Consider the following 21,771-nt stretch of genomic DNA (forward strand, 5'->3'; position numbering starts at 1 on the left):
TATGCCAAATTTTGTGAGGACAGATACACTGTATTGAAAGTTAGAAGTATTAAATATAAAAAGAGTAGAAATGAGTGCAAAGAGGTCTTGTGGTCAGTCAAGTCAACCAAGCCCATGTTGAGAGAGTTAACAATGGTATTTCTTTTTTGGGTATTTTAACAAAAGCAAAAATACATAATAAGTGCTTCATTTTAACTTTTCTAATGGTAAGTTATGATTTAAGAAAGCTGAAGTTTTCCATTCTCATTTCAAAATATCTAATATTTTTGTGAAATATATACTGCCTTTGTTACACTGTTAAATCCTCCAGAGTTTTAATAGTTTATTCAACTGTAAAATTTGAAGCTTCAGTCTGATCAAATAATGTAAAATATTATTCCATCACCCTAAACTATTGGTATCTTCTCCTTCCATCTGGGTTATTAGTGTGTAGATATAAAATCATAATGTAGATTGGGTGTTTTGAATAAATTCAAATCTGAATACTGTGGTAGTTCCATCTCTGTATAAATTTTGCTTAGGACCACATGAATAATATAGAGCATATGAAATAATTTAAGATAACTAAGTTCATTTATTGTAATACCACTTTCTGTTATCTTTATTAGGCAACATTAATGCTTGCCAAATATAGTGAAGAATCGGCTGTCTTGGAGAGTAATGCCCTTATTCTAATGTACCGAGATGTGGTTGCCATTCAGCCTGAATGGGAAGAAGGTCACTTCCATTTAGCCAAGTATTATGACCGAGTTATGACTACATTAGAGAAATCAGAAAAGAAAAGGTGTGTGTGCCTAGGTTGTTTATTTCACAAAATATTTTATTGCTAAATTTCTTACACAGTATAAGTATATGTTTTTCACACTCAGAATTTTTCTTCATCGAACAAATTCATCATTATATCATATACATCTATGCTGAATGACTTTGCTTGACAATTTCAGGGTTATGTTGCATTTTACAAACACTGTTGAATTAACATCTTCTGATAAATTTTACTATTTTTTCCTTTAAATCTAATTTGTCTTTATATTTTTTATGTTTAACATTTTCTATACAAGCACCCTTTTCTGCACTTTGCAACCCTTTTACAGAATATCATGATAGTAGTATCAACATCTTCAAATAAAGATGGTCACAAATAAAGTTAATAAATCAAATGTTAAAACATGTAATATTATGTCAGTTTGAGTTCTTAATTTTATACAGTATGAAAATTGTGATGTCTACTCCCTAAGTCTCCTCTCTAATTAATTTACTATCCCTTCAAGGAATAAGGAACTGATGTAAATTACTTATTATAATATTGTTACTACTCAGGCAAAGCATAATTTTTGTAGTGATTAACCCCATCGAGGCAAATTTTCCTATGGATTGGAGGCAGAGGGCATGTTATCATGTTTGTAGAGTTATATTCAAAATATTATTGAACTACTATTTTATAAATTCATGTCAGTAAATTTGGCATAAAACTATACATTATTTAATTTCTTAATTTGAAAATAAATATCAAAATAAGATTGCTAAATATCAGTTTTTTTTGTCATGTGATGTGTTTGGTCATATTACATTTTATAAAGCTCACAATACAACATCTCTAGTTTCTTATGAGTTACAAACTCAAATTATTAATATTGCAAGCTGGAATATAAAATAAGAACCTCTTATATTTTCTGTGTCCTGAGATATCATTCTGTTCAATGAATCCACCATAATTGCTCTGTCTCCTTTTCCATTTTTGAAACCATATTTTTACACATAACCCACTGCACTTCATGAGGTATACATAGCAAATCAAAAGCTCAGACTTCTCCTTCACATTCTTTTCTCAGCCTTTGCAAGGCTTAAGTACTAAAGAACCACCTTTTTTAAATATAGACAAAATGGAGATTGGATGTATTTTTTAGACCCAAATGCTGCTTAGTTGGTAGCCTTGATACATTGCAGTGAAATTCTATGGCATTTACATAATAATTTATATATTTTTTGTCATTTCAAAATGCATATATAAAATTTAAAAGATTATTTTGTTTTATATTTTTCTCGTGTTAAATTTAACAATGTTTACAGTTTATGCCAAGCAAGTATAAACCTTAACATTTGTAGGTAGCAAAGATAATTATTTTCTATATTTGTTCACATAGTTTTCTGTTTTATGAATAATGACTGAAATTTAAAATTAATTTGAAAATAGTAATAATATACATACATACATAATGTAACTGAAATGTGATTATATTTTACAAAACACTAGGTGCACTATTTGTAAAAAACTAAGACAGTTGTACTTTTTAAAGACCACTGTTGGATATGCTAACATTAGCTGCTCATGTGTCACGTGATTGCAACTTTTGTGGCATTACTGTTATTCAGACACAGCTGAAAGCTCAATAAAAGATAATAAATGTAAATAGATGAATAATGTTAAATTTAAATTATGCTTTGTTCATTCTAAAATTACTGTAATATGTTAATAGGAAACTTCAAATGTTTATTTTAAGTACAGGGTGTTCGGAAAGTCACTGCGCAGTTTTATAATCATGTACATGTTTTGACTGTTTTCTTTGGCTGTGATATGTAATTAAGCAATACAGGGTTTTATATATAAGTAGAAGACAAGGAAAATAAGGGATTAATGTCGAGAAAAATTACACCAGTGACAAGTTTATATAAACTATGTCAAGTGTGTGAGTGGTGAATAAACTTAGCTGAATATGTCTAATGTTACTGGGACCATTATCTCAGTTTAGTGAAAGTACATTTGCTTTGATGACTTCTGTTGTTTATTAACATGCCTTTCCTTTCCAGTTTTGGGTTTTGTTGGAAAACAGTTTTGTTTCCTAGTAAATAATAACAATTCTTCAGAAGGTATGCTCATGGGGTAGGTAATTTTATACACTAATGTCAGTTGCATGTTTGCCAAGTGACTTACTACTTATATGGCAAGATTATTCATTAGGCTTGTTTCAAAATAGCTTTAAGCTATTTAGGATAAACAAATTGTATTGTTATGTAACAATATGCAATCATTCTATAAGGAAAAGTATGATGTAGATTTATTGTCTAGTTATTTATGGTGTCTTCAGGTTGGTAAGCATTTGATACTAATTTAAAAGGTTTTAGAATTGTACAGATGAAGATTTGCAATTTTCAGATAAATAAAAGTATTTTTCATCTTAAGATTGAAATTACTTTTCACTCTTGGAAGTCAGCATTTTGACTTCATGTGTTCATGATGAAGTTTTCAGTAGAAATACTTAATTAAAAGTCATTCTGTTAGATACAAAATAGTGGTAATATTTACTGATACTCTGCAAAACAGCATGAAGATATTCTTACATTATCAGAAGTTATAGTATGACTAATATAGTGGTTACCATGGTGGTTGCAAATGAGATGTATATGGAAAGAGTTGAAAACTAACATGGTTTCCACAATTTTATCCTTTGTAAAACTTTTATAAACTCAGTTTGTTTTGTTTCAACTTTTAAGTTTGAGACTCATTACAAAAAATATTTTGGCGAATAAATACTATCTTTTATCTCTAGTAAACCCCTCATCTTCTTTTTTTGTGGAAAGTAAAGAGATAAGAATGTTATTACAATGGTATATTTATTTGATGTCAATATTTCAGTGAAGTTATTGTCCACATGGTTCAGTGCTATGGGCGCTCTCTACAGTATGGATGCAGACATCTTTTTCACTCCATGTCGAGGATGCTGTCACTTTGGTTCGACTTAGGCACACAAGTTGTAGAGCACCAGAAGAGTAAGAAACCTCCTCAGAATCTGGAACATTGGGAAAGGATGTTAAACGTTATGACAACCAAAGTAAATAAAATCTCTTCTGTTCTTACAATTCATTGTTGTTTTCTGTTTGGTAACAAAAAGTATTATTATTTTATTATTATGTAGAATTACAGGTAAGACAGTAACCATACCTTAAGATTTAATTTCTAGTATACCAGTTTCTATGGATTGTATTTTATTCACAGTTTTAATAATTTTTCAGGTCATTACAAATTTTGTGGAAAAGCTTCCTCCATATCTATTTTATACAACATTTTCTCAGCTAATCTCTCGCATAGGCCACTCCCATCCTGGAATATCATTACAGCTTCAGGTATGTATAGAAATAGTAAGAAAGGAAGAAAATTGTATATATTTATTCCTAGAGTAGATTAATTTTTCATTCAGGCATATTTTAATCTTTATTATTTTGGCACAATTTATTAAGTAGATGATATGTTCATGGGTACTGAAGGTTAATCATACTTGATGAATTACATACGCTAATGGAGTGATGTGTTGCTACAGATATAAGTGTTAATGATATGTTTAACAGATTTATATATTGAAGTTCACAGTTCCACACTATTTAATAATACAGTGCTGTCGTATTATAAGACTTGTAGGTGGAGGAACATATCATAGGCCTTTCATTTCATGTAATGAAATTATTAAATGATATAGTGCCAAAAACAACATTAACATAAGGAAGGCAGTTTTCACTTTTCATCAGTGAAGTATAGAAATTTTGTGACTAAACAATTAGGACAACAACAGACTCAGAAACTACACCCTAAACCAATTGGAACAATGCTATCATCTGCAGAACAGGGATTTTGATTATCAAAAGAACCCCTAACCCAGATGATCACTGAAACAAATTTTATTGTACCACTAGCTAGATAATAAAGAAAGTTTGAGGTTGAACAAATCTCATTAGCCAAAAGTTTGCAAATTACCAACTAAATTTCAGAATCATATAATTTTTTTGAAAAAAATGGGTAAATAAACTCGAGTCACACTAATTCCACCTGATCACATATGTATAAAGAGTTCATAAAAGTTTAGAAAGTTAATAAATTTCAAGCCAGAAGCCCTTATTCTGAAAAGTTCTTAAAAAGTAAGGGAAAAAAAATTGCCTTCCAGTATGGTACATTATACCCTCTCAAATGTTGCTCCCCATACAGAAATGTTTTTTTCATATGCAACACGTCTTGAGCATTTACATACCTTATAATCAACTGATTCAAATGCATCTCCCCTGTAAATCATCATGCAACATCCCTCTAGCAAACAAAAAGTGTGACACACACTCTAGACACATGTGACACTCCTATTGAATTTTGCCAAATTATCACTTCTCATTTGACAGTACTCATGTCAAGGTGTATTTTGTCATGCTTTTAAATTTGTCCAATTTTATGATTTTTTTAATATTATTCTCAAGAGACTAGGTTGTGGTTGGTAGTTCACTTACCAGTGGTATGATCCTCATCTTATCCCCCCCCCCTTCCACCTGTGTTATCAAAAAAAATAATAGATATGTAGTATCTAGCTACTTCCATTCTGTGTTTATTGGTATCTAATCTTACTAATGTGTTTACAAATTCAGAGGATATTTCTATGTTAATCAGCCATTGTATAAATAAACATCATTTCAGTTATAGTATAGTCAGTGAGGCACAGTATCACCAAAATGATATAAATCAAGAGGTGTGACCCAAATGTAAAGTGGGATTTTTTCTTTGTCAAATTCAGAAAAGTACAAGGCTTTTGAATATTGGTTCTTATGGACTTAATATAGTCCAGAATGTTTACAAAATATGAGATAACTGAATAGAACTATAGCTTTGTCATGCTAGTACTAACTCATTAATAAATAGCCCAGCTATAAGAGAGAGGATGGTTTTACTTTTTTTATTAAAGTTTGTGGTACATAGAAGTCTTGATAATAATCCTGTCTTGAAAGGACCATACAAATTTGGAATAGGAGACTTTTGTATAATATTTAGGTGTTAAAACAAAACTGACTGAGTCCAAATGTAAATGGTTCAAAAGTTGTTTGTTAACTCATAATTCTGGCTAAAAGGTGATTCTGTAAGTCATTTCCAACTGTTCTGTAACCACTTCTAGTTTTGTATCAATCGACAGGCCTATGTCTGGTTTTTGGCAGATAAAATGATAAAATTTCTAATAGGTAGATTTGTAAAGTCTTGTATACTTTCTGCTGCTGACGTATGTATTAAGTTAGTGAATATAAATATAATTAGCAAAAGAAATCACTGCCAACCTTTCTAAGTAAACTAATATATTCAAACTGACCACTATAGCTGAGCAGTTAGTGGTATTTTAATCAATTAATTAATTAGTACATTGTTCTAGAAATAAAATCAAATGGTGGTGGGTGCTAACAAACAGTTGCCTTCTCTCTGATCAGCAGTTCAAAACAGTAGCACTGAGAAATTGCCATAACAGAGACAGGGCCAACAAGTTTGGTGGAAGTATGAATCAAACTCCAGATGTTTGAAATGTGAAAACTGAACAAGCTTGAAGTAAAATAAAAAAGACAACAACTTATGAAGCAGTAACTACCCATATTACAAATAGTTTGTCCTGCAGATTTGTACTTAGCAGTAAACAAACAAATATAACATTAGTTTTCTCAGTTGGATGTTTGATATTATAAAAAATGGTAATAATTAAAGTTGTTTTGGATTTAATATTCAATTTCCCATAATTCAGCTCCACTGGTTTTAAAAATAATATTCTTTTTTTTAGTTTGTTTGTATTTTTATCCATTATCATAAACAAAATAATAATTTGATCTAAGTAAGGGTTTTTCTTCTTCCTGATTTGTAAAACTTATTTGACAGAAAAAAATGAATATTATTTACAATGAATATGCATTCTCATTCTTCCTGATTTTTTTAGTGAAGTGTACATCTTTTAGTCTCAAAACTATGGGATGTGGTCTTTTATATGTTGCTTCTGGCTATTTTATTTCAATTTTCAGCAATAATCAGCCATCATGCTGATGTTCCACCTTCCCTTAAATCTTGCCCCCCAGTGGCTCAGCGGTATGTCTGTGGACTTACAACGCTAAAAACCATGTTTCGATACCCATGGTGGGCAGAGCACAGATAGCTCATTGAGTAGCTTTGTGCTTAATTCAAAACAACAACCTTAAATCTTTGTGCCAGCAGTGAAATGGACATGAGATACAAGAAATTAAATTTGAAATTCATATTGCAATCTAACTCTTTGCATTTATTGAATATGCTATAGAAAATATATTCATAATTTGGGTCCTTGTTGTACTCTAACAATTTGTTAATAACCCTTTCTGTACAAATTGTGAAAATTGCCACATGTAGCGTAAAATGATTTTACCCACCTACCAATAAAATAATTAATTTTTATACACTTTGTTTTTATGAGTGTATTACTTATATAATATGTTCTTGAAAAATATGCGAGTATATTAGTATATAACTTTATTGAATTGTAATACTTACGTAAATGGAAGAATCCTATTTATTATGCCATATTTCAAAGTGTCTGTACTGCATTGACCTGGTTTTTCAGAGCATTCATTACAACACTTTCTTGTTTCCTTCCATTTTGGATATCACACTCTGCATCACTTTTTTGGATGCATATTTCAACCACCAGGCAAGGGTGGAATAGAAACTAAAGCATGGACAGTTTTTTTCCAGGCTATTGCTTGCAACCTGCATGAGGATTGCTAGCAACAAATTTCTTTTTAGTGGCAATTCCATCTGAATTATGCATTTCCACCAGTTGCTGTGTGACCATTACGACATACCTCTTGAAAGTAAATATTTTTTTGCAGTATTTTTGTAAACATGAAAACTATTTAGCAGCATACATGTCAGCAAGTGTAGGTCTAGCTTCTTAAACCATGCGTGGGGTTTATGACTTGGCTCATAAAGCTTCAGCAACTGTTCTGCTTTATCAACTGCTCCCATGTTTTCATTAAACTTTTCTATATAGCATAGTTTTTTTGTAAAATTGTCTGGTCCCCCCCCAAAGTAAGTTTTATCCTTTTCAACAAAATTAGCTGAATATTTTGTGGTTATCACATATACTGCTCTTCTGTCTTCCCATTTTACTATCAGAGCGTTGTCATTACGAACAAAAGCTGTGTCATGACTCTCCAGATGCTCATTAGCGAGCTCTTTTGGGATTTCTCTATTAGTGTGAATAGTAGTCATCCTCATTATATTTTGAGTTTTCAAAAATGTGCCAATCAAGTACTTGTATACCAGTTGACTACAGTTACATGACACCCTTGTTCAAGAACAGATTCTAATAAATGGACAGTTATTTATTTTTCACTAGATGTAAGCTTATTTACTCCTTCAACATCAAGTAAAGAATATTGATTGTTGGGTATTCTCTGTAGTACGCCCTTAAGCTGTATTCACACCAATTGTTTTCACTGTTGCACATGACAAATAATTTGATGCCTTGTACATTTAGTTTTTATGAATTGGCGAAAGCCTAGTCATCCTTTCCATAGAACTAATGCTTCATCAATTAAAATATGTTCTCCTACATCCACATTTTTCATCAAAATTTTCTGAAAAGCTCACCAATAGCATCCAAGCTTGTATAAGTTACATTTTTGACATCATTTATTTTAGTAAAGCATAAAAATTTTACAAATGACATGCACGTCTCTACTTGTTATGGCAGCCCAGAAAAAAATGAATACCTGTTTCATAGGGCATTCTTGCCCAATACTGGTTCATATTGTTATATTTACATATTCTAGTTTAAAAATGAAGAGTAAAAAATGTAAATATATCAATTTAAACGACATCTTTACACTGGATGCCATTTACAAACAGTGATAGTACGACCCAAGGAAACACGGATGGCAACGCCCTTGAAGGGTGTGTAGAGTAGCATATGTCAGGCAACTATGATGTGACGTCTTTAAGTGACTGAACCTCTGACACTGGAAACATCGGAGAGGGTTTGGAATGTACGGCCATTCCCTGCAATTTAGATAACCTGCCTTGATGGTGACAGGTGCAGGTGGTTATGTAAATGTCAGAATGAGGATATTGTTCGGTATTGTAACTCCATCTTTGTGAGTGGAGATACGCCTCACTGCAGAAACTCGAGTAGAGAACCCAGCTAAAATCTCTGACTCGGGATGTTCTTCAAATCCCTCTCAACAATAACTGTTGGATGTTTCCACTGATATGTCTCCAGATCAAAGCTTCTTTTCTGACTTTGGAGAGCTAGCAAGTCCCTACAGTCCCTTCTGAATAAAAAAGGAGGACATTTGCCCTCAAGGTTTCTCTGAAAGAGAATGTAGGATAATAAAATGAGGTACAACTGGTGGTACAGATGTTGAACATTGCTGATCAGAATCTTCAAGACGTGATTGTTTTCCTATTGACTGTTTTTTCACTATTTTATTTAAATGTTTGTTTGGAGGATCCATAAGAGAAAAGAAACATTTGGTGCCCTCTGATCCCACCCACCATAGAGCCCTATAAGGAGACGCACTACAATGTCAAGCAAAGACACTGCAGCAACGACAGGGTTTTGTGAGCACTACACCCAAACACCTGCATCAGACACAAAGTCCACAACACCTGTTAAGAACTTTCAACACTGGTACCTGGTTGACCATAGCCCAAGTGGACCAGCTGATTGATCCAAGGGGGGCCACCCCAAGGCTGCCTGTCTATAGGAATTCAAGGTCAAAATGGTGTGTTATGGTTGGACCCCCAACCAACAGGATCCTCTCCTCCCCTTCACGGTTCACCACACACGGTAAACACGTGGGTGGATGTTTAGATCCCAGAAGAGGTAATCTGAAAGAACAGAACCTTCCCTGGGAGTTCCCTTCACCACGTACAGGAGTCCACACTGAGGGGTGAGAATAAGAAGTGCAGTAAAATTAAAATAAAGAAATAAAGTTGTTGTATGGAATAAAATACAGAATGTGAAATATCAATTTTTCAAATCAATTATATACGAGTGTGCGTGTATAACAAATATTTAAAGAAACACATTAGGGATGCTGCAAACACGAAAATTGTGACCATAGTGATGACTACCAGAGCACAAAACTTTAATGATACTGAGAATTATCACAGGGAATATTAGGTAGGAAAGTAAATAACGTTTTTTGCAAAAAGTTGTCATTCGGTTTGAGGAAAAGAACTTGCAAATTTATGCTTTTTCCCAATGTCAATATTTTAATATTTGAAGCAATCCAAAGTTGACTATGTGAGAAATGGCTCAACAGCTCCATGTAACAATCATTACCTACATCTACGAAATTGGAAAAGTTTCAAAACTTGGACACTAGGTTTCGGATAATTAACATGTTGAGAGAGTCACTATTTGTTAATCTTTGACAACAAGAAATGCTCATGAACCAATTCTGGAAAGAATTGTTAGTGGCAACGAGAAGTGTTTTTTTTTTTTTTTTTTGTTATGAGCATACTCAACGTAAGAGACAATTGTTGAATCTCTGTTACACACCTGTACCAACACCGAAGAATGGCTGATATCCAAAAAAAAAGTTTTGCCTTGTGTTTGGTGAGATCTGGGAAGTGCAGTTTATCACAAAATTTTTGATCCAAATCACAGCTGAAAGATATTGTCATCAGTTGGAGTGCTAACACCAAGCACTGGTAAGGAAAAGAACTGCATTAATCAATATAGAAGACTAATGTTTTTTCACGACTTAAGATTGTGTTTTGAATCCTACACACTTCATAAATGACCCTAGAAAAACTTCAGGCCTTAAAATGGGAAGTTGTGCCTCATCGATCCTATTCACTAGATACTGCTCCATCTGATTATCATGTTTTAAGATCCTCACAGCATTACTAAGATGAAGAAAGGTTTGTAAAAACGAGGAACTCAAAACTGACTTAAGATTGTTTTTTGAATCCAAATTCAAGGAATTTTGTTCACGTGGAATCCATAACTTACTTAAAATATGGAATAATGGCATATAAAATGAAGTCAAATACAGTGGTATCTTCTTGAATGACTCCATTCCTGAACTATTTGGTTTTCAAACATATTGTTTGAGAAAAAATGTCTTGGTTGTCGAACATAAACTCGGTTCCCGAACAAAGTTGTTTAGCCTGAACCCTGAAATAGCCCGACTGATGAGCTGAACGACCGTTCGACCATTTTCGCCCATGCCAAGTTTGCCCAAAACATTTTGCTCACACATGTCGCTCAGTCCACACCCCACTAAAATCTGTTGTGAACGTTTTCGTTTTTTTTCTAAATATTCTGATTAAATAAGTCATCATGAAGTCAAAGAAGGATAATGAAAGCGGCAAACCAAAAAGAAACGTTGTAAGAGCCACAATAAAGGAGAAAAAAGATCTTGTAACGAAGTATGAGAGTGGTGTTCGCTTGTCTGACCTTGCTGCACAGTTTGGAATGGCAAAGTCTGTGGTCTGCACCATGCTGAAAAATAAAGGAGGTGATGTTGCAAAAGGAGTGACAGTGCTTACGAAACAAAGATCACAAACAATGGAAGAGGTGTAAAAGTGTTGTTGATTTGGGCAAACAAAAACAGTTAACTGGTGATAGCATTTTTGAGACCATCATTTGTGAGAAAGCAAAGCAGTTTTATGCTGACCTCCTGAAAAATACTTCTGGAACGAGTGCTGATCCAAGTGATGTCTTTAAGGCTAGTAGGAGTGTTTTGAAAAATATTGGAAGAGAAGTGACATACATAGCTTCGTGAGACATGGGAGGGTGCTCATTCTAACAAAGATGCTGCTGATAAATTTGTCAGGGAATTTAAGGACTATGTAGAAGCTGAGGGTTTTATTCCCGAACAAGTGTTCAACTGTGATGAGACAGGCCTTTTTTGTAAGAAAATGCCAAAGACAACCTACGTCACCAAGGAGGAGAAGTCACTGCTAGGGCACAAGCCAATGAAGGACAGGCTAACTCTATTGTCATGTAATAATGCAAGTGGGGTCTTAAAACTTAAGCCTTTGCTTGTTTACCATTCTGAGAACCCAGTTGTTTTTTTAAAAAATAATTTTCTGAAAAGAAAATTAAATGTCATGTGGAGGGCTAATAGTAAAGTATGACACAGAGTTAACCCTCAGAGAGTTCTGGAAAAATCACTTTAATAATCTCCATTGCTTGAGGATCATAGACAAAGCCTGGAAGGAAGTGTCTTTGAGGACCATGAACTCAACCTGGAAGAAATTGCAACCAGATTCAGTAGCAGATAGAGATTTTGAAGACTTTGAGTCTGAGCCTATTGTCGAGGATATTGTCTCACTAGGCAAGTGTATGGGCTTGAATGTGAGTGGTGATGATGTGTAGGAGTTGGTGGAAGACCACAACACTGAGCTCACCATGGAAGAACTCCAAGACCTTCAGAAGGAGCAGCAACAGAAGGCAACACTGAGGAAGTGTCTTCAGATGAGGAGGAGGGAAGGGAGGGTGTTCCTAGTTCATTAATCAAGGAAAGTGTGGAAAATAGGGAGAGTTGCAAAGTTTTGTGGAAAAATTTCACCCTGACAAAGCTGTAGCAAACTGCAGCATAAACCTTTTCAATGACAATGCCATGTCTTACTTCTGAAACATTTTAAAATGCAGGCAGAAACAAATCTTATTAGACAAGTTTTTAGTGAGAAATAGGTCCAGTGAGTCTCAATCGTGTTGTAGTGGTGCAAAGAGAGAAAAAAGAAAAAACCCAGAAGGAAAGTCACCTGACGTTTTATGGAAGGTGACTCCCCTTCCAATAATCTTATAACCTTTCATAAGATCACTTCTTACTCTTCTTTACTCAGCATTTCCCTGCATGCAACCTAAAATCTTGTTTTCCTTATGATTAACTAACATATATTGTCTAGAAGACCTTAGGAACACTAACAATTATGCCTCAATCTTACTTACTTGATTTTACAATGTCTTAAATGCAATATGAGGTCCAGAAATTTATTAACTTCACCTTATTTTAGTTCTTTTATCCTCTGTTCTCTTACACTCCTAGGTATGTTTTAGTATTGTATATAGAATCCAGGTTAACTGGGTAACAACTAAAATATTCCTGGTTGACCAAGTATGATAATGACTGAAAATGTCTGATGACCATTGCTGTCAGTGAACAAAGGTAATGAGGTGACCTTATTCACTGGACAAAGAATGTAAGTTGAAATTCTTGATATGAGCCTACTTTCTTTGTTCACACTTTTACTAAATGATCAAAAAGAAAGATGCACTACTTTGAAGAGCTAAATATTTAGCATTACAGATATCAATCTTGAAGTAAAGAGGACTGGAAGGTTAAACACCAACCATCTTGTAGAAGAGGAACATTGTATTGTTTGAAATGGTAAGTGAGCTGCATCAGCTATTCCAATTTATCAGTACAATAATGAATTTTAGTAGTCTGTTCTCTTTATTATACTTTTAAAATTAAACAATAAGTTATTCTCTTGTAAACACTCTTAAACTCCTATATTTTGTTTGTTTTAATTATTTTTTCCTAGTGTTTTCCTAGCATCATTACAATATGTACCTGATTTGCATGTTTGTTTGTTTTTCTTTAATTAATTTTTTTACCTAGTGTTTTCCTAGCATCATTACAATATGTTACTGATTTGCATGTTTGTTTGTTTTTTTCTCTTCATCATTTAGTACTGAAACTTATGTTAGTGAACTTTCTATTTGTCTTTCCTACAAGAAAACATCTCTTAAACAGCAACTTCTATAACTTTTTTAAGAAATAAAAATTCATCCAATGTTTTTAGGTAAAAATAAAATATCTTCTATTTCTAAACTATTTGGTTCAGAGACATCTCAAGAAATATTTCTAAAACAGAGGGTTAAAGTCAGAAGCAATGAATTTGCCATTACAGGCAAGTGCTTACAATCAGATTCGATCATTTATAATATGTAAGACTCATTTAAGTCATATTGTAGATTTGCAGCTATATATACTACATAATAGTAAATGTTGGTCTGTTCTTTTACATTCTTAACCCTGCATTAGAATTTCACCCTGTATAAAACAGCTGCTCAAATAGGTACAGTAATCTGAAATTACACAAAGTCCATTATTTCAATGGCATTTACTGTATATGTATACTAAGAACAATACATCTCTTTGGTAACCTGCTGCTGATATTACCAGCAAGTGGCAACAAGTTAATCCCAATCACATTATGTCAGGGCTTACAGAATGTTATCAAGACTGCATAGATTTCTTTGAAGACCTGACTGACAATTGCCATATTTTATATCCAAGAAGCTGCTGTGGTAGTGACATTTTCCATTATTAAGCTACAAGGTAGGTATCTGGAGGTTTTAAATAAAGCTGCTGATAAACCTAGCAATTTTTATTAGAACTCATAATCAAGTGTTCTTCATAAACCCAATATAGGAGAACTAAAATTAATTTAGTACATCACTTCTTAGCTTGCAGCCTGAGCAAATATAATTATTGTCAGAAAACAACAAAATTATAAACCCTGTCATTTTGAAAATCCTTCAAAGGTAATGAGCACATTGTTTTTTTGTAACTTACAAGAGGGTAAAAATTGTAGATAATGGAAAAGTAATTAAAAGTTTTAATGACATTATAAAATCTAAAAAATTATCAAATGTTTATACCCTAGTATTTTAGTAGTATTAAAAAGGATAAACAAATTCTTGCTTTTATGACCTTGATGTTATGCACATAAAACACTTTTACAGGGGCATAAAAACTGTCAGTGTTGAGTTCCTTTAGATTTTTTTATGAGTAAAAATTTCTGAAGACAGTGATTGTATAGACTTATGAAAAGTTAACAAATGTTTGAAAACGTCTTGATATTACTATTTTTGACTACAATTTTCATGATAACAAAACACTGCATTTACATCTCAAAAGGTCCAAAATCAAATTCTATGACTACATGATGCACTAAACTCATACCTCACTGAATAACAAAATATACAACATGATTACTCCAGTTATGTTTTACCAGATAAGGAAGATCATCAACATCTAAAGGCTATAATTACCTTTCTTCAGGAAATGAAATTCACAACATAATCACCAAATCAATGTAGTTAAACCCCACTATGTAATAAAGCATGTATCAAAACTACTCAAAAAACATAACTGATTATAACCAGAAAAAAAAAATACATACCAGCACTGTTTGTACACTAAGTCCTGTCTAATCAGATAAAACATTGTACAGTGGCCAGCTGTGGTTTTGTGCAGAGAAAACCCATACAATGGCTCTCTGTGGAGAGCATATGTCAGCTTCCACTTGATAAATCTACTACTGCTGCTACATAGCACATGAACACATTAGCAAATTTTTTATATGTATGGAATTTTTCCATTGTCTTGTGACTCCTAAAAATAACCCTCAAAGCTGATAATGAAAACATAAGGATATGAGCTACCTCAGATATAATTTTTTTTCACCTTTAAGAGATTGTAGATTGACCAAATGTTATTATTTTACCTGAATAATAAATATAAAAAGGTTCAGTCATAAAAGTGACATATTCTGATAAAATATAATAACTTTTAAATAGTTGTGTGAAACAAAATGAAGAAAAATTGCAAATATACTTTGAGAATGTAACGTAACAAGCTAGAAACATAAAATCCCTCTGAATGCATTAATTAATATAAAACTACATGTACTTTGGACTTCAAAGGTTTATTATATGCATTAATGATCTAATGATTTCATTCATAAATAATTTCAACCAGACAATATGGTGAATGGATGGTAGATAATATTCTAGACATATCAGACAGAATGTGTTTGTTTTGTTATAGCAAAGCAGCATCAGGCTATCTGCTGTGTCCACCAAAGGGAATCAAAGCCCTGATTTTAGCAATGTAAATTCAAACACTAACCTCTGTCCTACTAGGGAACAGACAATGAACACTTGTATAACAGTTGTTATGGAGTGAATACCTTTTCTAAGTTAGCATTCACAAACTTCATATTATAAAACTGTTGTTATAACAAACTACTTACATCAATTGTATTCCAACCACTACTGTAGTTGTTGTATGCCAGTGAGCCTTATAAGCTGTTAAATGCAATGGTAGCCCACATCAAGATCTTATATCAAGGTTAAAATAGCCTTCTTATTTACAAATTATAAACTTCTCTAAAAAAAAGATTCCTAATTCTTTTAGCTTGTTTCACCACAGTCAAATACATTAGACTACTGAAGGTTTTTCAATGTGTGTAAATATTCATACTTAAATAATTTTAAACCTTTACACCACTATTATTTTCCAATGGGATTCCAAACATATTTATACATGGTGTCTTTGTTGTTAAAATTTGCAATAATTTTATCAAGATACAAATAATAGTTGATACTATGGAATAAGAACCAGAATCTCATTTGATTAAGTAAGTGGTTCAAAAGTTGTATGAAGTTCAAAGTTAGAAAATTGAAAACAGATGTTTAATTTCAAAGAGAATGGCTGATATTTACCTGTAAGTATTTTGCAGTAAAACAATATTTCATGGTTAAGAAGGCTCCAATACATACAAAGATACATTAACAAATCCACCATCATATCATATTATTTACAGTTGGTGGCCCGGGATGGCCAGGTGGGTTAAAGCATGCGACTTGTTATCTGAGGGTCTCGGAAGAGCAACGACTTAACACTACCTATTGCCAACCCTAGGTTAGTCTTTTACCAAACATGCTTGACCTTTCAGCCGTGGAGGCGTTATAATGGTGATGGTCTATCCAACTGTACGTTGGTAAAAGAGTAGCTCAAGAGTTGGCATTGGGTGGTGATGACTAGCAACCTTCCCTCTAGTCTTAAATTAGGGACAACTAGCGCAGGTAGCCCTCGAGTAGCTTTGCGCGAAATTCAAAAACAAAACAACAATTTACAGTAGGAAAATAATTAAATGTATAAAACAATTACCTTTTAAAATTATGCAAGAGTGTACACGTTATCTTATATAATTATAGATAACTCAATTGTTAAAATATTATGCTAAAAATATTTTTAAAATTGTTTTACAAACTGCGAAAGTTTATGACTGTATATATACATATATGGCCCGACATGGCCAAGCGTGTTAAGGTGTTCGACTCGTAATCCGAGGGTCACGGGTTCGAATCCCGGTCACACCAAACACGCTCGCCCACCCAGCCATGGGGGCTTTATAATGTTACAGTCAATCACACTATTCGTTGGTAAAGGAGTAGCAGTCTCCATATAAGGCAAACACCGAGGTGGATATTCAGGTCTCAGAGGAAATAACATAAATGTAGAACCTTCCAGGAGTACAAGAGAAGCAAAATAACAAAATAATGTACTTTTAAGTCTATCCACCTAACAAAACATATTTTGTTGTGTTACTTTTCGCGTAATGTTTCTGATACAAAGAAACGAAGACAACATGTAGTATTCAGTATTCAGTTTCCTTTATTGAGTCATTTGTACTTCGTGGATTATTTCTGAATTTGAAGTTTCTCACTCCACCTTATCACCAGACAGAAGAAATATTTTCTAATACCTGTAATTACTTTGAGAGTCCCGTCACATTAAACATGCTCGCCCTTTTAACCGTGGGAAGGTTATAATGTGACGATCAATCCCATAATTCGTTGGTAAAATATTAGCCCAAAAGTTGGCGCTGGGTGGTGATGACTAGCTGCCTTCCCTCTAGTCTTAAACTGCTAAATTAGGAATGTCTAGCGCAGATAGCCCTCGAGCAGTTTTGCACGAAATTCAAAACAAACAAACAAATATATACATATATAAAGTATAATCAGTACATGTGTATTTTTATCAAATCAACACTGAAATGGTGAAAATGTTTTTATATTAAATTTGTATAAAATACGCAAATATTTGAGATTTAAGTAATAATCTTTTATTGTGGAAATTATATGTATTTTATCCAAACGTCACAAGCATAAGCAAAATAAGTAACTGAACAGTTTAAGAACTTTTTTCATCTTCATTAATATCAGACCCTTTGGCTTCCTATTAATGGCCAGTGATCCCAAAACAATGTATATATATATGTGTGTGTGTGTGTGAAATTGAATGCTTCGAATGAACATCCTTAATGAGTTGTGTTATATGCCACAACAGCAGTTTCTTTGGTACTACATTGTCAATCAAAGACTATAGCTTTAAGAACTAATATTTTATTCTTAATCTGCTAAATGTATTATTTCTATTGCTAATATTCTTAAGGTTACGTTTTAGGACTTAATTGACACCTAATGAAATACAATTTAGATTTTAGAAAGGTGCTCATACTGATGTCCAAGCCTCAAATGGTACAGCGGTTTGTTTGCAGGCTCACACCACTAAAACCAGGGTTTCGAAGCCCATGGTAGGCAGAGCACAGATAGCCCATTGTGCAGCTTTGTGCTTAATTCTGAACAAACAAACAAACAAACTGATGTCCAACGAATTTTCACTCGGAATTTGAAAAGTTTATTACAAAACTATACTGCTTTGAAAATGTAAGTCTTTCTATTCGAAATTTTGAGTAACTTACAAGTTATTGTATCACAAAACATTATGAACTCAAATAATAAATGAGCCATTTATCCCAATCTCATATACACTTTGAAGTACTTTAATTAATAGTTTGTAATTGCAATAATAAACTCACAACTACCGCTACTACCAGCTTTGATCAACATCCGACGTAGAATTTTAGCTTTACACATTTCGTGGGCATGAGCGCCAGTTTTAGTACTAATGCAATATTAAACATTACAGATTAAAATCACATTAATTACTTACCTTAGGATCTGGAGACAACTATTGTGATATCATCCAAGTCCTATTTGTCACCTTTTAACCTCATAATACTGTTAGAATTACAAAATATTCCATTCTGCTAACAATGACAAGAATATAAGCATACGTACGCTTTTTAATATTCTTAATATGACGAGAATTTTTTGCAGATTCGCTTGGCACTTTTTTGGAATTGTTGAAGTCGTTCGATAACACATGTAGCTTACTACGCAGGTCACTGACAATTTGCAAGCAAAATATTGCATTCAATACGTTGGGGTTAAAAGATATGATGCAGTAAAATGTTTATAGATTTATTTATGTGAAGTGATGCCCCCAAGGAAAAACCAAACGAATCAGGAAAGAAAATTTACAAGAAGAAAAAATTATCAAAGTGAAACATATTTAAATTTTATTGTCGTGTACAAGGACATTGTAAATATTAACCAGTGCAATATTTGTACTTGTAAAAATGTACTGTAACTTGAATTTACTGTAGCTGCTAAGCCTAATGCTAGTCTGTGAGGGTTAATACGAAAACGAGTTAGTTAACCACATAATTAATAATTGTTCATTCTCATTACAAGTAGTGTCTGCCGAATTATGTAAGTAGATTTGGACAACATTTTAAAATGAAATTATTAGTATATAACTTATAAGTAGGGACTACATAAATTGTAAATTTACAATTTTTAGACTTTAAAGGCAATGGTGAAAAACGTGCTTTGAATTGTGGCTGTATTGTAATAAGAAAAAGGTATTTCTAGTGGTTGAGTGAGTCCTACAGGTTATTATGGTTTTATTCTTACTGTCACTTGTACACGTGAAGCAACTAGTAAAGCTTCAAGAGCACTTAACAGGGCAAGTACTTCTCTTTATAACTTAATTGTATTAATGACTCTTTATGTGCAAGTTTTAAACTATGAAAAACTAGTTTTTATAATATTAAATAGTTTTCATTAAAACAAATTCAGATACAAGACCAAAAACAGCATGGGTAGATAATTGCACTTTGCAGTCACTTTGGATCTTTAGTTAATTGGTTGATACCTTTACCAAAACCTGATTGGCCAAAATACAGATAACTGTTGCACACTTTGTGAAAATTTGATCTACAGCTGGCCACAAAACAGATGTCAACATGCTACAACATTCAGTGATTAAGTGTGCTGATCCTGTATTGATAAAGTAACATTGATACAGGAAAAGAAGAAAGTGACAGTGTAGATGTAATGGTTCAGACTTAGAGGTCAAAATTGCATAAAAAACAGGTGTGAAAGAACTGCAAGGTAAATTAAAAGTATGAAGAAAGAGAAAATGAAGGACTGATTCATCTATTCCACTGGAGAGTGATGAAGATGAAATGTGTAGCAGTACTTCTGAGGATCCCATAGAGTTTGTGACACTGAATGAATGATGCAGATAATTCAAGAACTGAAGTGTAAACGCAAGACATTGTTGTGGTATTTCAACGTGGCACAGGAGCAATGCCGATTCAATTTGGTATTGAATCCACAACAACATTAAACTTTCCAAATCAAGAAGCTTGATGAAAAGCATCAAGTTTCAGTGCTCTTGAAAAGAGCAGGTGATTGCTTGCATTCTGCATGGCAGGATTAAGGATTCTTTGTACTACGTTACTTCCAAGAGATCCAGATGATCTTATGAACATGACTGGAAATACAATTAAATCTGATGATACAAAACTATTCTCATATGCCAACAATATGCAACAAGTTTTGCCAGAGAAAGTTACACTTGCACTGATATGTTAGTCAGTGATGTTTAAAGAAATGAAAGATAGATTGAAGAACAAACTTTTGAAATAGCTAGATGAGAATTATCCCACTGATGTGAAGGTCATGGCCTTTGTACCTACTCTGAAAACAAAAAGCAAGAATGAGAACAAATAGTTAATAACATAACATACACATCTTCCAAGTTTACTACTGTGTACTATGGGAGTCAAAAAACTTTCAATAGCATTACTAAATCTGCATATTTTTTTCATAAAACTTTGTAGGAGATTTTTGTTCAACCAGAAAACTCTAAAAGTGAGTTTTAGCTCATTCTAGAATGATGTTATTTATTAAGGATAGCCATTCAGCACAAATCCTGGGTGTCTGGCCTGTGGAAGCAGTGTTAAAAATTTGCAAACAGTCTAAAAAAAGTTGATTTATTTATATCAACCATTTGTAATTTTAATGTATTTGAACAGAAACTAAAATAAATGGTTATCTTTGTTGATGGTGGCACTATTTTTCTCTCACTTTGACTATCTGAATTAGATTTACATTGCTTAGCTTTAGGCCAGACCATAAAATAACTTGTTGTTGCAAAATTCATGGTTAAATTTCAAAATTTCTTAATCAGAATGAGAATTGATACATGAGTTAGTTTCATGCAAAGTAATCAATTAATTTTATGAAAATAATCAACTTGTGTGTCCAATTATTACCATCTTCAATATTCAGTAATCAAAAATTAATCTTTTTAGAGGCAGTTCACGTCTTGCACAGAAAGCTGTCTTTTTATGTCTGCCTTAGAAATTTCCATGCTACTTGTGCATTTCTGCTGATTGTGTGAGTGACTAATTTTCTCACACAGGTTGTGTAGTAATGATGGATTACAGTCATGTTGACTAATTGTTTTTTTCAATTACATTGTGATGCTTCTTGTTTGGTGATATTGTTTTGTCTGGTGCACATGAGATGGTGTGTAAGGCAAAGATGAGACTGTTTCTTGTTTCTGTTTTTTTATAGTATTCTTTGGCTAGTGTATCAAATCTGATTTTGAAATAACCAAATACTTTGTTGAGGTCAGAAAATGACTGATTTGGGGTATATTCAGTGGTGATGCACACCAACACACACACATCCTAAATAGATCAGATGAATTTAAGTTGGGTCTGGTAAAGGCAAATTCTGGGTGTTATTTACCTCATTTTACTGCTTTAATATCATGCTGAAAAGGTGTGGTCAGTTCTTATAAACTTATGAGAAGACAGTGCATTAGCATTCAAAATATTAGTCAAACAAGGTATCCAAGGCTACCTTAACTTTTACCAGTGTTTGAAACTGCAGAATTTTCTGTTGACCTTTTAACATGTCTTTAACACTTTGTAATTTCATAATTATCATCAACATTGTCTGTAGAAAAGTATGAAGAAAAACAGTATGAAAGGCTGTG

At 33.0% G+C, this 21,771-nt stretch overlaps 2 protein-coding genes across 6 annotated transcripts in view; one reads left to right on the forward strand and one right to left on the reverse strand.

The window, feature by feature from the left end:
• Positions 1-21,771, reverse strand: part of LOC143243197 (protein GVQW3-like) — a 70,718-nt gene that overhangs the window by 25,001 nt on the left and 23,946 nt on the right. The gene's annotated exons all lie outside the window — the stretch shown is intronic.
• Positions 1-21,771, forward strand: part of LOC143243196 (serine/threonine-protein kinase atr-like) — a 30,993-nt gene that overhangs the window by 1,445 nt on the left and 7,777 nt on the right. The window contains exons 2-4 of the mRNA XM_076486995.1: positions 609-784; positions 3,635-3,830; positions 4,012-4,122. Coding sequence (XP_076343110.1) covers positions 618-784; positions 3,635-3,830; positions 4,012-4,122 — 474 coding nt within the window. The 5' untranslated portion in view covers positions 609-617. The remainder of the gene's footprint in view (positions 1-608; positions 785-3,634; positions 3,831-4,011; positions 4,123-21,771) is intronic.

Source organism: Tachypleus tridentatus, unplaced genomic scaffold (assembly GCF_004210375.1).
Source record: "Tachypleus tridentatus isolate NWPU-2018 unplaced genomic scaffold, ASM421037v1 Hic_cluster_2, whole genome shotgun sequence".
NCBI classification, from domain to species: Eukaryota; Metazoa; Arthropoda; class Merostomata; order Xiphosura; family Limulidae; genus Tachypleus; species Tachypleus tridentatus.